This window comes from Muntiacus reevesi, chromosome 14 (assembly GCF_963930625.1).
Source record: "Muntiacus reevesi chromosome 14, mMunRee1.1, whole genome shotgun sequence".
NCBI lineage: Eukaryota > Metazoa > Chordata > Mammalia > Artiodactyla > Cervidae > Muntiacus > Muntiacus reevesi.
The window spans coordinates 43,399,624-43,417,787 of NC_089262.1; the positions used below are offsets into that span (position 1 = coordinate 43,399,624).

General features: G+C 38.1%; 1 protein-coding gene across 2 annotated transcripts in view; it reads left to right on the forward strand.

The window, feature by feature from the left end:
* Positions 1-552: 552 nt before the first annotated feature.
* NDUFS4 (NADH:ubiquinone oxidoreductase subunit S4) overlaps positions 553-18,164 on the forward strand; it is a 117,663-nt gene continuing 100,051 nt past the window's right edge. The window contains exon 1 of one of the 2 annotated variants that reach the window (XM_065905258.1): positions 553-668. In XM_065905258.1, the coding sequence (XP_065761330.1) occupies positions 571-668 (98 nt within the window). In that variant the 5' untranslated portion in view covers positions 553-570. The remainder of the gene's footprint in view (positions 669-18,164) is intronic. The other variant, XM_065905259.1, reaches the window with a different exon arrangement.

Sequence of the window (18,164 nt, forward strand, 5' to 3'; positions counted from 1 at the left end):
AAAAAAAATCTTTTGCCAGGCCATGTGTCTAGATTTTTCATTTGGAAAATATGTTCATTATAGCTATCAACTGCAGAACATCAAACTGAATACAGTCTTTCCTGAGGGCTTGCAAACTGAATCTGGCAACATTTTGGAAAAGTACTACTTTAGGTTCTCAAGAACCAACGAGCCCTCTGGCTCTTCTAGTGGTCTCAGCCCCTTATATTGAGTCCTTTGAAAAAAATTATGAGTTGCAGGTGTTGAAATTCTCAAGCATTTTCTTTCGGTCTCTTCATTAACCGGTATGTAAACCAGTCCTAACAACAGACAAGGATTTTATTTTATGAGACTGATATTTACACTTAATGCACTTCTTGCATTTTTCTTCCGTCCATTTTCCTTCTTATCTCTTGCAACCAAACGTTTCACCTCTTTAAAAAAAATTCCATTATTTAACAAAACACCTAACAAGAATCAAATTAACCGCCCCCCCCCCCCCCACCTCTTTTGCGTTGCGGTTTCATGGGCTTGAAAACGAAGGAAGCTTGTCCCTTGCGGTGATCCGTCCTAGTGTCTGCCTGTAGCAAGATGGCGGCGGTCTCAATGTCAGTGGCGCTGAAGCAAGCGTTGTGGGGGAGAAGGGTAGCGACTGTAGCTGCCGTTTCTGTTTCCAAGGTTTCGACCAGGTAACAGGATTGTGAGGCTTCTTCTTCAAGCTTCTCGGGTCTCCCCACCTTTGCGGAAGTCTCTGCTAGGTGGTTCCCGGAGAAGGCCTCGGGAAAACGTCCTTTGCTGACCCTTTCCTCGGGAAAGGGCGGGCGGATTTGGGGCGATCTAGGGGAGCTTGGCCAGGCGAGTGGGGGCGTGCATGCGGGGAGAGGGGAGGAGGACCCCTGGTTTCTTAGAACCTTGCAATGCTGCTGTGGGAGATGGTCTGGGGTATGGGGTTGTCTCCGAAGCTGTGAACCGAGTCTGAGCCCCCAGAGAGGAGGCGGAGTCTCATTTTTCTTCCCACCTTTCCGAAACCGTCCATTTTTCACCTGTTTGCCCATCACTCCAGTTTTTACTGGAGGGTTGAATCTCTTTCCCTTACACGACTTTAAGTGGTATTGATTGGGTTTCTGAACTGAAACATTTTGTCAGGCTGCTTGGGAGGAAAGCTTGGTTGGAATTCAATGTTAGTAAAAATACCGCTGCTAGTAATACTGGAAAGTAATTTTAAAAAGGCTGGTGGTAATGCCGAGAGGTTTCCCATCCAGAATTTTATTAAAGCCTCACTAATTCAGAGATTATTGTTGTTCATTGTTTTGCACTGAAGCATTTTTGTGGTGGTGTTTTCTTTTTTGACTGCATTACTTAATCCTCTATTTCCCTTTTTCTGAATTTTCCTGATTTTAGTATAACACAACAGCGCACGTGCCCACACACATATTATCGAGCACTTTTATCTGCAAAAAATTTATTATTTTGTTAAATTGCTATTTTCATAACTTGTTAGTATAAATATAAACCAGGGCTTTTGTTAATTGCCCTCTGCAGAAGTGCTTAGAACAGCGATGGAAAGACTGGATGGACAGAACTGAAGGGGGTGTGAGGAATGGGAGTGGTTAAAAATGGAAAAAAGAGTCTATTGAAATTAGTTTAGTGTTATATTAAATATAAAGGGAATACAGAGAGTTGGAAAGAGTTAATTAGAAAGGAGTTTTGGAGATAAGTTTTATTTAGGTTTTAAATAGTGGATGATGGATGGCAAAGATGCCCTAGGTATGGTCAATGACTTATTAAAAGTCTTGAGTGGAATATATACAGAGTACTGTTATTGTTGTTTAGTTGCTAAGTCGTGTCCAACTCTTGCGATCCCATGGACTGTAGCACCCCCCCCCGCCCCCCCCCCCAGCTCCTCTGTGCACGGAATTCTCCAGGCAAGAATACTGCAGTGGGTTGCCATTTCCTTCTCTGGGAATCTTCCCGACCCAGGAATGGAAACCGCATCTCTTGTGTTTCTACGTTGGCAGGCAAATTCTTTACCTCTGAGCCATCAGAGAAGCTCATATAATATAGTGTCATTGAAAAAAATAAATTTGTAATTAACTGGTCTACTTGTGGGGAACTTAATGAATGGAAAGTATTTCTCTAAGATACTCCACTGGTTAACCTAGGTCTAGAATAGAGGTGACCCAGGTTAGCTATTCTCCTAGATACTATGGAGATTAATTTTGCATTTCCAAGTAATTCACAGTAGCCCTAGAACTGAGAGCAAATTTGAAGGGTCCATGGCCAGTCAAAACGTGGCTATAGGAAATTCCCTGGTAGTCTAGGAGTTACAAGGATTTCCATGTAGCTCAAATGATAAAGAATCTGCCTGAGATATTGGAGACCAGGGTTCGATCCCTGGGTCGGGAAGATCTTCTGGAGAAGGGAATGGCAATCCACTCCAGTATTCTTGCCTGGAGAATCCTATGGACGGAGAAGCCTAGTGAGCTACAGTCCATGGGTCACAAAGAGTCGGACATGACTGAGCAGCTAGCCCACACTAGTGCTTAGAACTCTGCCCTTTCACTGGGGAGGGCCCAGCTTCAGTCCCAGGGGTGAACTAAGATCCCACAAGCTTCTGGGGCGTGGCCAAAGATAAACAAATGAAAGGTCGCTGTGCTATATGTCTAAGTCACAGCCATTTTATTAGCAATTTATAGTAGTTGAAGTTAAGATACTAGATTTTGGAGACTCTGGTAATTAGTCCTACTTATCCACATTTAAAGAATTTCTGCTTGCAAATGTGTTTGTTAGAAGAGATTTGAAAATAAAACTTTAAATCATAGAAGATGAAATTTGTTTCAGATATTAAAATTCTTAAAAGTCAAAGCAAATTTTAAACATAAGTCAAATGATACACTTGTTTGCTTTCTTTACTTTTTTTTCTTTTTTTACCTAAAGAGCTTATGTTGTTAATTTCATCTTGAGGGAAATATATGGCACTTCTCTCTTACATACTATTTGCTTTTTATCCTTAAACTCTCTTTACATTATGACTTGAGAGTAATGAAGACTTGGAAAGGTGGAGTGTGGAAAGAGATCCAATTGATGGGGAAATAGACATCTAAAATTCATTGTATTTTATTACTTCATTTGCAAATGATGTGACATTTCAGATCACTTGAGTAAAATGAGAGGGGAGAATCAGTAAGGCCCTTGATAAGGAAGGGAGTAGTGATCAAATAATGAAAAGAAAAAAAAAATGTTAGCAGAAGGAAAGAAGCAGTTAACTGCTACATTAACTTATTAATGTATGAATTTAACTGTAGTATATCTGTAAAAATAACCAAAGAGACCAAAAAACCAGACAACATGTACACATAAGAAAGAGACAAAAACTAAATGGTGTAGTGGATTTCAGCTGATCCAGTTACTGAGCACATGCTCTAGAGTGAGTGTGTTTCCAGGTGCTTCTTATTTCCCTGTGCTAAAGGAGAGAGGAGAAAACTCTGGATATATGGTCTACATTTTTCCTGACTTTCCTAAGGAATTGTCCAGAGTAAGTTTAGCTATTTAGATATTACTCTTCTCCAGGGGATCTTCCTGGGTTCTCCAGGGATCGAACCCAGGTCTCTTGCATTGTGGGTGGATTCTTTACCAGCTGAGCCACCAGGGAAGCCCAAGAATACTGGAGTGGAAGCCTATCCCTTCTCCAGCGGATCATCCCGACCCAGGAATCAAACCAGGGTCTCCTGTATTGCAGACAGATTCTTTACCAGCTGAGCTATTGGGGTGGCCCAGAGAAAAATGGCATTTTATTTCAAAATAGCAGTATTTAGGACTCAGGACATTTGATACAGTGTTTTTTTGTTTTCTTTAATCGGTTTATGTATACTTATCTAGCCCTGTTCTATCACTTCTCTTGATTGGACTGTCTTGTGTTTACCTCAAATATAGCTCCTTAGGTTCTTCAGAGGGTGTGCTGTTAATACTGGTGGGAGCTAGGTGTATGGGACCTTTTTGTGAGGCCTGTTTTGTATTGTATTCGTTTTCAGCGTTAGATAAGCCAGTATGAAATTGTGAGTTTGCAGGAAACTTCAATGAGTAAGAGGTATTAAGTTTGATAAGAGTTCTCTGTATACTACACCTTGCTGAGAAACTGTCTCAGCCCAAATTTGAGAAACACTTGTTGTTTTTCAGTTGCTGTCATATCCGACTCTTTGGGACCCATCGACTGCAGAACGCCAGGCTTCCCTGCCCTTCACTATCTCCTGGAATGTGCTCAAACTCACGTGCATTGAGTTGGTGATGCCATCCAACCATCTCATCCTCTGTCATCCCCCTTTCCTCCTGCTTTCACTCTTTGCCAGCATCTGGATCTTTTCCAGTGAGTCGGCTCTTTGCATCAGTTAGCCAAAGTATTGGAGCTTCAGCTATTAGGACATTTAAAATCAGTAGATTGGCTTCTGCCTCAGATAAGCTGGATAAACAAATTCCTCTCTGAAGGGCAGCTACTTTTTGCTGTCTGGAACATATCAAAACCAAGTTTTGTGAGCTTGCAGTGTTTCTAATGTGATTTCTAATAGGTTTCATTGTTTTGACTATTTTCCTCATTAAAAATACCCTTAATTAGTTGGTCTGTTTTCATCAGTAGCAGACATATTTGTTGAATTCCTCTTAGGAGATTTAAACACTAGTTAACTATTTTAACACTCTGAGCTCCTGCTCTAGAGTGAGTCTAGAGCACTCTCAGTTCAGTTCAGTCACTCAGTCGTGTCCAACTCTTTGCGACCCCATGGATAGCAGCACTCCAGGCTTCCCTGTCCATCACCAACTCCCAGAGCTTGCTCAAACTTGTGTCCATTGAGTTGGTGATGCCATCCAACCATCTCATCCTTTGCTGTCCCCTTCTCCTCCTGCCTTCGATCTTTCCTAGCATCAGGGTCTTTTCTAGTGAATCAGTTCTTCACATCAGGTGGCCAAAGTATTGGAATTTCATCTTCGGCATCAGTCCTTCCAATGAATATTCAGGACTGGTTTCCTTTAGGATGGACTGGTTGGATCTCCTTGCAGTCCAAGGGACTCTCAAGAGTCTTTTCCAACACCACAGTTCAAAAGCATCAATTTGTCAGCGCTCAACTTTCTTTATAGTCCAACTCTCACATCCATACATGACTTCTGGAAAAATCATAGCTTTGACTACATGGACCTTTGTTGGCAAAGTAATGTCTCTGCTTTTTAATATGCTGTTTAGGTTGATCATAACTTTCCTTCCAAGGAATAAGCATCTTTTAATTTCATGACTACAGTCACCATCTGCAGTGATTTTGGAGTCTAAAGTCTGCCACTCTTTCCACTGATTAGCCATCTATTTGCCATGAAGTGATGGGACCGGATGCTATCATCTTAGTTTTCTGAATGTTGAGTTTTAAGCCAGCTTTTTCACTCTCCTCTTTCATTTTCTTCAAGAGGCTCTTTAGTTCTGCCATAAGAGTGGTGTCATCTGCATATCTGAGGTTATCGATATTTCTCCCTGCAACTTTGATTCCAGTTTGTGCTTCATCCAGCTTGGCATTTCACATGATGTAGTCTGCATGTAAATTGAATAAGCAGGGTGACAATATACAGCCTTGACGTACTCCTTTCCCATTGGAACCTGTCCATTGTTCCATGTCTGGTTCTAACTGTTGCTTCCTGATCTGCATACAGATTTCTCAGGAGGCAGATAAGGTGGTCTGGTATTCCCATCTCTCTAGAATTTTCCACAAGTTTGTTGTGATCAACACAGTCAAAGACTTTGGTGTAGTCAGTAAAGCAGAAGTATATGTTTTTCTGGAACTCTTTTGCTTTATTGATGATCCAGTGGATGTTGGCAATTTGATCTCTTGCTCCTCTGCCTTTTCTAAATCCAGCTTGAACATTTGGAAGTTCTTGGTTCATGTACTGTTGAAGCCTAGCTTGGAGAATTTTGAGCACTACTTTGCTAGCCTGTGAGATGAGTGCAATTGTGCAGACTCTAATTCTAATTAGTCTTAATATTAGAATTATGTCTCAGCACATAGTAAATTTTACCTAAATATATGCTGATTTTATTATTAGTTGAATAGGCCAAATATTTTTCTTTTCTTTAATCTTATTGATGGATATCATGGTAGATGATATTGTTATTTATAATATTTCCATTCCCTGTGACAGGATTATGCATCACTGCCCCATTGGCCAAATGACTTGTTTTGACCAATGAAATCTTAACCAGAAATGGCTAGGTCACGTCAGACACTAGCTCCAGGAACTTTCCCATGTTTTGCCATGTTGTTTTTTCCTCTGCTGTCCCAGGTGGGCTTTTTTCTTTCAGCCTAGATCCTGGAATAAAGATAACATGGGGGAAAGCAGAGCTGATTATTATAGGTTATATAAAATATAAAGAGACTAAGAAATAAAATTTGTTGTAAGCCACAAAGATGTTTGGATTGTTGACTACCTTAGCATAACAGCCTATAATGACTCTTACACATACACATGAAAATAAGCAGGTTTTGGTAGATGCACTGATATATCAGTAATTAGGCCACAGGCTTTTGGAGGGATAGAAAAAGTTATAATTTATTTTTCTATACTTCATAGTACCTAGTGTAATGGGTCTTACAGTAACAAGTCAACACTTATCACATAGATGAGTAAATAAATATTCAGAGATGGTAAGGAAAAACAGGAAGCCATAGGTAGTATTTCTGTTAATAGCCTCATCAGTGAAAGCCAGGTAGGCAATAACTTACATACATGTGGATATAAAATATCTACAACACACATTCTTTTCTCATCATTTGCAGTGGTCTGAGTTTAGGATATTCACGTAAAATCCTGTTAACTTCTGGATTGAAGTTGTCTCATGAATAGATCTTTTTTGTATTCATACATTTCTTTGAGAAGTGTCCTGATTCCTCTTTTGTTTTCAAATTTAAAAAAATGTGGAAATAAATTTATTTGAGAAAGTGTCCTCACAGAACATCTGAGCTCTTTAGGAATAATAGTAACTAAAGGTGATTATTAGACTTGCTATCTGCAACCTACTTGAAGTTCTTAAAAGTTAATAATAGTACATGGGACTTAGTGAAGAAAAATGAGACAACTTGGTTCCTGTATAATACATGTTAGAAGAGGTCTCTGGGAATAGGGTGAATACAGGATAAGAGCATTTCAAATGAAAAAGCTTCTAAAATATATCCTTTGGTGAACATTGAGAATCATTTTATGATGTTTATTCTGAGTACAAATTAATAATAGCAGCTGACATTTTTCACTTACTGTGTATTAGCCGCTGTGCCAAGGACTTTACCTTCATTATCCCATTTCTCAAAGTAATCCTATGAATTTAGGTGTTTTTATTCTTATTTTTCAGATGGGGAAACATTTTTAAATTTACATTACTAGGAAACAGTCTGACTTAGCTAAAGGAATATGTGACTTTTGCAGGAAGAAGTATTATGTCTGATAATAGTAACTTACAAGTTGTGTCTTCTCTGTTTTTTTTAGCAAGGTATATTTTTTATTTGAAAGACTATCTGATGCTCTTTACTTTCATTCACTCCACTGTTCCTTTTATACTATGAGAGTCTCCAATTGAGGAATTGGGGCTTTTTTTTTTGTGGTAAGGATCTTCCCCCTAAAGTTTGTTATTATTTTTGATAAGAGACTGTAGGTAACTTCATGACTATACTGTTTTTCCCTCTTAAACAAAATACATGTAATGTATGTTGAACATGGTATACTGAACATATTTTTCTTCCTTATCCTTGTGATCATTGGGAAAAAGTTATTGTATTCTGCTACCTTTAAAAACTATCAGGTGTCTGCTATGCTTTCTGAGTTCTTATGTCTGCTTTTTAATAGTGTTTTTATGTCCTTCCTTGACTGGTCTGCTCCCCTTTAGCATTTCCATTACTACTTTTCATTTATGATGGATTTGTATACCAAGCAAATAAACCTATTATAATTTTGTATAAAATAAAATAGAATTAAAGCTTTGTTGGTGGCTGAAATTTACTTTATTGTGATTACAGCCTTGAACTTTTTAAATGTTGACAGATAATACATATAATTGTTGTTGAGTCACTAAGTTTATCTGACTCTTTTGTGACCCTATGGACTGCAGCCCATCAGGCTCCTCTGTCCTACGTGGGCTCTTTATTATAACTTTTTTTTCAGTTTGCAGTATCCAGACACCCTGATGGGATTTTTGCAGTGATCATATTCTTCGTAACAACTTTCATCCGAATCTCTGGATATTTTAGCAAACTATTCAAAGTCTTTTGTCCTTTAAGTAATGGCATGAGGACAATTCAGAATTTGTTTCAAATCTGTTACTGAGTATTTTAATAGATTAAATATTAAATTTAAGTTATATTAAATATTTAAGGAAAATTAAATTGTATTAAATATTAAATAGTATTTAATAGATTAGTGTTAAAATACTAAAGTTCTTTAGAACCAATTGCTCAAATGTGACCTTTTTTTCTTGACCTTACTGTCTAGACTTAAATTTTTTCCCTTATGGGATCATGCTCTAGTTCAGTTGTTTTTAAACTAACTCTTGGTATGCATCAAAATCACCTGTTGTGTGCATAAATAATTCAGATATCTTGGTCCTAATATATATTAGTTCACTAAGTTTAGGTTGAGATCTAGTTCTGTAGTGATTCTGAAGGGAAGGGAAGGCTGAAAACTGCTGTTTTTGTTTAATAGTTTCCATGCTATATCTTGAAGGACGTCAAAATGCATTTTACCTTAGGTGGAGATTTTAAAAAACCAGCAAAAATTCTTCTATTTTTGTATATTTTCCTAATCTAAGTTTTATGTTTTCTACCCATGTGTTTTATAGAGGCTTTTTCTAGGAGATACTTTCCTTTGAGGCAAAGCAGGCATTTTGATAATTTTGGAGAAAGCAGGCCATGTTACTCACTCTCCAGAGACTCTTGTTCTTCCTTTTGGAAGGGCTCAGGTTTAATATAGCGCAGCTGTTGAACTCTGCCCTTCAGAGTTTTAAGAAGAAAGTGTTTTATCCTTTAAAATGGAAATGACTTTTTTAGGGAGGTGGTCTTTGGCTGGATATAGTTCTCTAAGAAAGCTTTTCTAGAGTTCTTTTGTTTCAGTGATTTCTTAGAATTGTTTCAGATGTTTGAGAGCACTATCTCTGAGAGTTAAGATCTGGCTGCTTTTGTAATGTGTTTTGCTGTATCCTTAACAAAGCTAGATGAAGGATTTATTTCTTTGTGTTTTCTATGACTCAAAAATATGTTCTTTTCTTTATTCAGCCACTCCATACATAAGTAAATGGTCCTTGAATAGCTTTACTAGACAAAAGATCCTGTTCTAGATGACTGTTCAGCCAGCCATATGCTTCTCCTAAAAATGTCAGTCTGTCCTGATGAGCTTTAAAGTGAATACAGATGTTTTGGCTCTTTTGAGGACTACCACCCTTTGTGTGGAAAGAGTACTTTTTCAAGAAATTTCTTCACTGTACTTATAGAAGTTTGCATGAAATTTATATTTGTAACTTTTGTCTTTTATGTCTAATGAAATTAGATTTAATTGGTCATTAATAATTTGAATTTAATGTCCTTAGTACAAATGAAATTTAGAGAAATAAAATAGATCTTAATAAGGCTTTTGTTAAGGTTTTGTATTTATTTGGTCTTTTTAAAATTGGAAACTTAGAGTGCTATTAAATATTTTTGTGCAATGAAAGGTGATACAAAGGGATTTTTGTCAAAATTTTGACACAAAGGGATACCTTTTTGATTGGGATACCTTTTTGATTTTCAGTGTCTTCTACTTTGGTAGGTTAACTGTAGAAGTTATAGTTCATAGATTCATAGAATGTTTGAGGTGGAAGAAAACTCTTGGATCATCCTGTCTGATCCTTTATTTAATGCAGGAATCCCCAGAACTTTCTGCTTCTTGATTATCTAGCACTTGAGGAATATATGGTGAATTGCTGGTAGCCTTAAAAGCCCTCTGTACTTTTATTTAGACTTACTGGTAAATGAAGTTTCTCTTTAATACTATATGGAAAAATTGTAACCCTTATACATATGTCAGCCCTTCAGTTAATTGAAGACATTTGTCATCAGTCATTCTCCCTCTGAGTTTTTGCTCCAGGCTTAGCTTGTCTAGTTTGTTTACCCCTAATTAATGACCAAGTTTCCTAATGCTTTACTACTTCTTGGTACTCCTTAGGATGTATTTCATTTTTCCGGTATCTATCTTTGAACTATATACTATATTTTTAAGTAAATGAGGTGATCAAATGTGGTAGGTTAGTTAATTGAAATCATAAAAGAGTTGACTTTTGATTGGATTTAACATTTTTTAATTTTTAAAATTATTAAGAAAAATTCACTGTCTTCCTTTGGTGAACAGTTTTTAGAATTTTAACACATGTATGGATTTGTGTGATTACCTCAGTCATCAGGATACAGAATAACAAAATATTTTACCCCAAAAGAGTCCTTCTCAACCCCTGTAATCTCTGGCAACAGATAATCTTTTCTTCATCTCCTTAGTTTTGTGATTTTGAGACTGTAATATTAATGGAACCATATGGTATACAGCCTTGTGAAAATTGGTTTCTTTCATTCACCATAATGCCTTCGAGAATCTTCTAAGTTGTGTGTGTCAATAACTCATTCTTCTTATTGCTAAATAATATTCCATTGTTTGAATGTACCACAGTTTATCCATTTACCCCCGGAAGGTCTTTTGAATTATTTCTAGTTTTTGGCAGTTGTAAATAGAGCCACTTTCAAACATTTGTATACAAGATTTTGTGTACACATTCCATTTCTCTAGCATATATATCTAGGAGGGAGATTCCTGGGCCATAGGTAACCACACTTTTTGGGGAGCTGTTCTGGGTCTTCATTGCTGTGCATAGGCTTTTTCTCATTGCAGTGAGTGGGGATTTCTCTCTGATTTTGGTGTGTGAGCTTCTCATTGAGGTGGCCTCGGTCTGTGGGGTCACACAGAGTCGGACGCGACTGAAGCAACCTGGCAGCAGCTCTCATTGCGGAGCATGGGCTCTAGAGTGCGAGGGGGCGTCAGGGGCTGCAGTGCAGGCTCCATAGTTGTGGCAGATGGGCTTAGGTGCTCCACGGCATGTGGGATCTTCCTGGACCAGGGATTGAACCAGCATCTCCTGCGTTGACAGGTGGATTCTCTACCGCTGAGCCACTAGGGAAGCCTCAGGTAATATACTTTTACTTTATAAGATACTGCAAAACCATTGTCCAGAGTAGTTGTACCATTTTGCTTTTCCAGCAGCAATGTATAAAATTTAGTTGCTTTATATCCTTGTTAACATTGGTATTATCAATATTTTTAAAATTTAACCATTTTAATTGGTGTATAATAATTCATTGTATTTTTTTAAACAACTTTATTGAGACATAATTACCATATAATTCACTCATATAAAATGTATGATTTGATGGTTTGTAGTATATTTATGGGCTTCCCTCATAGCTCAGTTGGAAAGAATTTGCCTGCAGTGCAGGAGACCCAGGTTCGATTCCTGGATTGGTAAGGTCTCCTGGAGAAGAAAATGGCAACCCACTCCAATATTCCTGCCAGGAGAATGCCATGCACAAAGGAGACTAGCAGGCTACAGTCTGTGGATTTGCAAGAGTCAGACATGACTTAGTGGAGTTGTACAATTGTTCACTGTCAGTTTTAGAACATCACTCCAAGAAGAAATCCTGTGCTCATTAGCCATCACTATGTGTTTTTCCCTTTCGCTAGCCCTAGGCAGCCACGAGTCTGCTTTCTGTCTTTTAAGTTTGCCTACTCTGGGCATTTCATGCAAAGAGGATCACATGTTACTTTTTGTGACTGGCTTCTTTTAATGTTTTCAAGGTTTATCTGAATTGTAGCATGTATCAGTACTTTATTCCTTTTTATTGATGGATGATATTCTGTTGAATGGACATATCACACTCTGTTTATCCACAAGTTGATGAACATTGGGAGTGTCTACCTTTTGGTTAGTATGAATAATGTTCTATGAACATTGGCTTCCTAGGTGGCCCAGTGGTAAAGAATCTGCCTACCAGTGCCAGAGACACCGGAGACATGGGTTCAGTCTTTGGCTCAGGAAGATTCCCCTAGAGGAGGAAGTGGCAACAACCTCCAGCATTCCTGCTGGGAAAATTGCATGGACAGAGAGGCCTGGTGGGCTACAGTGTATGGGGTTGCAAAGGCACACAGCAATACTGTGAACATTTGTGTACAGGTTTTTGTGTGGCACAGGTTTTCCTTCTTTTGGGTATATCCAGATTAGTTGAATTGCTGGATAATATGATAACTTTGTGTTTAGCCCTCTGAATAATTGCCAGACTCTTTCCAAACTGGCTGCACCACTTTACATCCCCACCAGCAGTGAATGAGGGTCTTCATAACCTTGCCAACACTTACCAATTTTATCATAGCTGTCCTAGTGAGTATGAGGTGGTTTTGATTTGCATTTCCATGATGGATAACTCGTTGTGGTTTTAATATGTGTTTCCTGATAGCTGATAATATTGAGGCCAAGTGTCTGTTATATCTTTTGCCCATTTTTAAGTTTTGTCTATTTTCTTATTGTTGAGCTTTGAGAGTTCTTAAAATACTCTGGCTATAAGTCCTTTGTTGGACATGTGGTTTGCAAATATTTTCTGCTCATCTGCAGCTTTTCTTTTCATTCTTTTTAACAGTATTTTTTAGAGATTAAAAGTTCTTAATACTGATAAAGTCCAGTTCACCAACTTTTTTCTCTTATTTATTGTACTTTTGTTGTTGTATTTAAGAACTCTTGGCCTAACCCTAGGGCATGAGTATTTTTTTACTGTTTATTAATTGAGGCTTTGAAATATTTTTATTCAGATCTATGATCATATTGAGTGAATTTTTATATAAAATGTGAGATTTAAGTTGAGGTTAATTTTTTGCATACAGATGTATATTTGTTCAAACACCATTTATTGTAAAGACTATTCTTTTATAATTGAATTGTTTTCGGACCTTTATCAGTGTTCAGTAATATTTGTCAGGGTTTATTCCATTGATCTAAATCCCTTTGCCAATACCACACAGACTTTGATTACTGTAGCTTTATGGTTAATGTATTGTAATCGAGGAGTTGTGATTCTTCCAGTTTCATTCTCCTTTTTCAAAAACTTTTTAGCTATTTGAGTTCCTTTGCTTGTCCATCTAAAATTTAGAATCATTTTATCCATATCTCTGAAAATTCCAGCTGGGATTTTGATTGATATTGTTTTAAATCTATAGATTAATTTGAGGAGAGTTGGACCATAAAGAAGGCTGAGAACCAAATAATTGATGCTTTTGAATTGTGGTGCTGGAGAAGACTCTTGAGAGTCCCTCAAGATCCCTCCAGCAAGGAGATCAAACCAGTCAATCCTAAAGGAAGTCAGTCCTGAATAGTCATTGGATGGACTGATGTGAAAGTTGAAGCTCCAATACTTTGGCTGCCTGATGTGAAGAGCTGACTCACTGGAAAAGACCCTGATCCTGGGAGAGATTGAAGGCAAAAGGAGAAGTGGGTGGCAGAGGATGAGATTGTTAGCATCACTGTCTCAATGGACATGAGTTTGAGCAAACTTTGGGAGACAGTGGAGGACAGGGAAGCCTGGTGTGCTACGGTCCATGGGGTTGCAAAGAATCAGACATGACTTAGCGACTGTACAACAAAATTGGAGGATAGTTGTCATTTCTAGAAATAAAATATTTATTTGGCTGCACTGGGTCTTGGTTGCATGCAAACTCTTAGTTGTGGTATGTAGGATCTAGTTCCCTGACCAGAGAACGAACCAGGGCGCCATGCATTATGAGTCGGAATCTTAACCACTGGGCCACCACGGAAGTCTTGAGTTGTCACTTTTTTTATGTTGGACCCTCCAATCCATATACATGGATGTGTCTTCATGTATTTATTGATTTCTTTCATTGGTGTTTCATAGTTTTGAATGTGCAGATCCTATATGTTCTATTTATGCCTACCTATCTCAGTTTTGGGGAGCTGTGGTAAATAGCCTTGTTTTTAAGATTTCAGTTTCTTATTGAATGTTTTTATGTATAGAAATAGGATTGATTTTTGTGTGTTTGACTTTGCAGGCAACCTTGCTAAATTCATTTGTTAGTTCTTTATGTATTTGTAGATTCTTTGGGATTTTTTAAAGTAGGTAATCATGCATTCTGTGAATAGGGATAGTTTATTTCTTCTGTCCAATCTCTGTACCTCATTGAGGTTGTGACTGTATTAATAAGAAGGTAGGACCAACATCTCAATGAATGGAGAAAAAGATTTCCTTGCTTCTAGTTTTTAGCTCTTTTAGGCTTCCATGTATACCACTTGGTACATAAGAAAACAAAGTAAATAGAAAAAAAATGGATGATTTACACACTCACACATTTCTGTTACTTCTCTTTCTGGCTTCTTGGGACAGAATGCTTCTCCCGAAGTGCTCATTTCTAAGTTTGCAGTTCCATTAAGTTTAGGCAAGGGATCAGTCAGTTCAGTTCAGTCGCTCAGTGGTGTCCAACTCTTTGCGACCCCATGGACTGCATGCAGCACACCAGGCTTCCCTGTCCATCACCAGCTTCCAGAGCTTGCTCAAATTCATGTCCATTGAGTCGGTGATGCCATCCAACCATCTCATCCTCTGTTGTCCCATTCTCCTGCCTTCGGTCTTTCCCAGCATCAAGATCTTTTCCAGTGAGTCAGTTCTTTGCATCAGGTGGCCAAATTATTGGAACTTCAGCTTTCATATCAGTCCTTCCAATGAATATTCAGGACTGATTTCCTTTAGGATTGACTGGTTTGATTTCCTTGCAGTCCAAGGGATTCTCAAGAGTCTTCTCCAACACCACAGTTCAAAAGCATCAATTCTTCAGCATTCAGCTTTCTTTATGTGCCAACTCTCACGTCCATACATGAAACCTGGAAAAATCGTAGCTTTGACTGTATGGATCTTTGTTGGCAAAGTAATGTCTCTGCTTTTTAATATGCTGTCTAGGTTGGTTATAGCTTTTCTTCCAAGGAGCAAGCATCTTTTAATTTCATGGCTGCCGTCACCATTTGCAGTGATTTTGGAGCCCATGAAAATCTTTGTTTTTTCAATGTTGAATTTTAAGCCAACTTTTCACTCTCCTCTTTCACCCTCATCAAGCTGCTCTTTAGTTCCTCTTTGCTTTCTGCCATAAAGGTGGTGTCATTTCCATATCTGGGGTTATTGATATTTCTCCCTGCCAATCTTGATTCCAACTTGTGCTTCATTCAGCCTGGCATTTCACTTGATGTAATCTGTATATAAGTTAAAGAAGCAGGGTGACGATATACAGCCTTGATTTACTCCTTTCCCAATTTGGAAGCAGTCTATTGTTCCATGTCCGGTTCTAACTATTGCTTCTTAACCTGCATACAGATTTCTTAGGAGGCAGGTAAGGTGGTCTGATATTCCCATCTCTTTAAGAATTTTCCATAGTTTGTTGTGATCCACACAGTCAAAGGCTTTAGTGTAATCAGTGAAGCAGAAGGCAAGGGATACTAGAGGGAAAAATAATATGGCAAACTCGTCTCTGGTTGAGTGATACTTTGAGTTCTGATAATCTTTCCCTAATCTGCTTGCTGTTTACTTTACAGTGTTAAAATAACTTTTATGTGTATCATGTCCATTATGATTGCATTCAGTAAGAGAGACAGAATAGAGTGTGCTTATTACATTTTACCACAGCCAGCCAGCCTAGAGTGAATTATGTAGTTCTAATATTGCTCACATTTTAGCACATCTGAATAAAAAATCCTGTGGACAGAGAAGCCTGGTAGGCTATGGTCCATGGAATCACAAAGAGTCAGACATGACTGAGTGACTTCACTTTCACTGTCACTTTAGCACATCTGAATAAATTTAAAAGATCTAAAGTGACTCCCAACGGTTCTTCATACAATCATACTCTAAACCATTGTTTCTCAACTGTGGTGGGAGAAAGAATCTCAGAAATGGGCCAGAGAAAGGGTTTCAAAGAAAATACATGTTCCCTTGGTAGAAAATTATGACATTTAATAAACGATGGAAGATTGTTGCCCATGTTAATTGGCAGAAAAATACCTCAAGTCCTTGATTTAGACCACCAACCAATAGATCTTAATTTCTTTGAGAAGGTATAGAAATCAGAGTTTTATTTTGAGTAACTGATGGAAGTTTCGCTGACTTTCTTCTAGAGATGTGTATTATCTCTAGAATACATAAAATCGAGAGTTGAGATTTCTAGGGGATTCATGGATCCCAGGCTTGGTAGCCCTCCATAGAGAGCATTAGATCTTATGCAACATTTTCTTTATACTAGCTCTTGTTTTAGACTGTTCTCAGTTACAAGTTACAGAAACCTAGAAACTCAAACAACTAGCACAGTCAGGAAAAGGCAATTGACTTAGATCATCAAGCCATGGAAGGGGCAGGGTAACTAACTGGTCCCAGGGATCAGAGCTAGAAAGCTGTCAGACTCTCTAATTTGTCTCTGTCATTTGTCAACTACTATGTCAGGTTGTTTTTTTCTGATGTGGCAGATATAGCTGATGGAAGTGTTTTCAGGCTTATATCTTAGTTTTAGCATTAGAGAGGGACTAAAAATCCCTTTCTTTGGTACCAAGTTTAAAAATCATATTAGGATAGAAGTGTTCAAGCAGAGGCTAGATGATCATTTCTTAGGGTCTTATGGGTGGGCTTTGTCTTAGATTGGCATTTCCCAAAGAGGAATATGAAACAAAAACATGGATATAGGTGGTTTATTTGAAAACTGACCTAGGAACTAGAAGTGAGGAGCTTTGGAGTGAGACAGGGAAGGAGGAAAAAAGGGTGATAAATGAGATTGCTTGCAGTGAGCAGTAAGAGATTCAATTTCAATGGAATCTTAAGAATCATACAGAATGCCTTTCAGTATTATCCATTTGAAAGCTGGAAGGCTCGGACATTTACCCACTGGTTCTTGTTTGCTTTTGGTTGAAGGTGTTAGCTTTTTTTGTGCTTTTGAGTTATTACAGTGCTCCTTAAGACCCTGAGGCATAATGGGTTCACTTCAGTTGGAATACTGGAAGATGACATGAGTCTGAGCTGCTGGGGCTGTGGCTGAAATGAAAAATAGGTCAAGGAAATGTAATGTGAACACCAAAAGTATTGGTTATAAGCTTCGTTATAACTCAAAAGAGTCTTTGTAACCTGTTATTTTGAGGGTGCTAATAATAATTTTAATAGCTATAATTTATTGATCACTTAGACACTGTGGTAATTGCTTTATGTATGTTATTTCATAAAAGTGAATGATCTCATTTTAGATGATCTATTGATAATTATTTTACAGCTTAGTCTATTCCTGGGCTTCCCTGGTGACTCAGAAGATAAGGAATTGGCCTGCAGAGCTAGAGACCTGGGTTTGATCCCTGGGTTGGGAAGATCCCCTGGAGGAGGGCATGGCAACCCACTCCAGTATCCTTGCCCGGAGAATCCCCATGGATAGAGGAGCCTGGTGGGCTACAGTCCATAGGGTCGCAAAGAGTTGGACATGACTGAGTGACTAAGCACAGCACAGTCTATTCCTAGGGTTGTAAATAAGTCATATTTTTTAGAATTTGCTTTATTCACCAGTATTTTGAAGGACATGACAAAGGATCAGGAAACTGAAGTCTTACAACTCACTTAACAGTAAATAATAATAGAAGTTCTCCAGAGGCGAGGACACTTCCATGCTTAAAGAATTCATGATAGCACAATACTCCTGTATTATGTACCAGTTGACCAGTGACTGTATAACGTCCCAGCAGACAAAGATAAACCTATAGAATTTTCTTTGAATTTGAGAATGTAACAGATACAGCTAGTGGCGTAACCTGGGTGAATGAGCATATGTTTTCCCTTCACTGATACTACCTAAATGATTTAATGATAGTTTTGAGAACTTTTTTCTGCTGCTACCTTTTAGGCTCATGTTCCTATCCCACTGTTGTCTGTGGGTGATTGCTATGGTAATAGCCTTGTTGCCCATCTTATTAGCTTGTTTTAGCATACCATATTAGTGCATATTTAGCTCTGGGATGCATGCAGTGCATCAGGGGTTATTTCACAAATTCCTTTTCCTTTAGTTGAGACTTAGAACATTGGTAT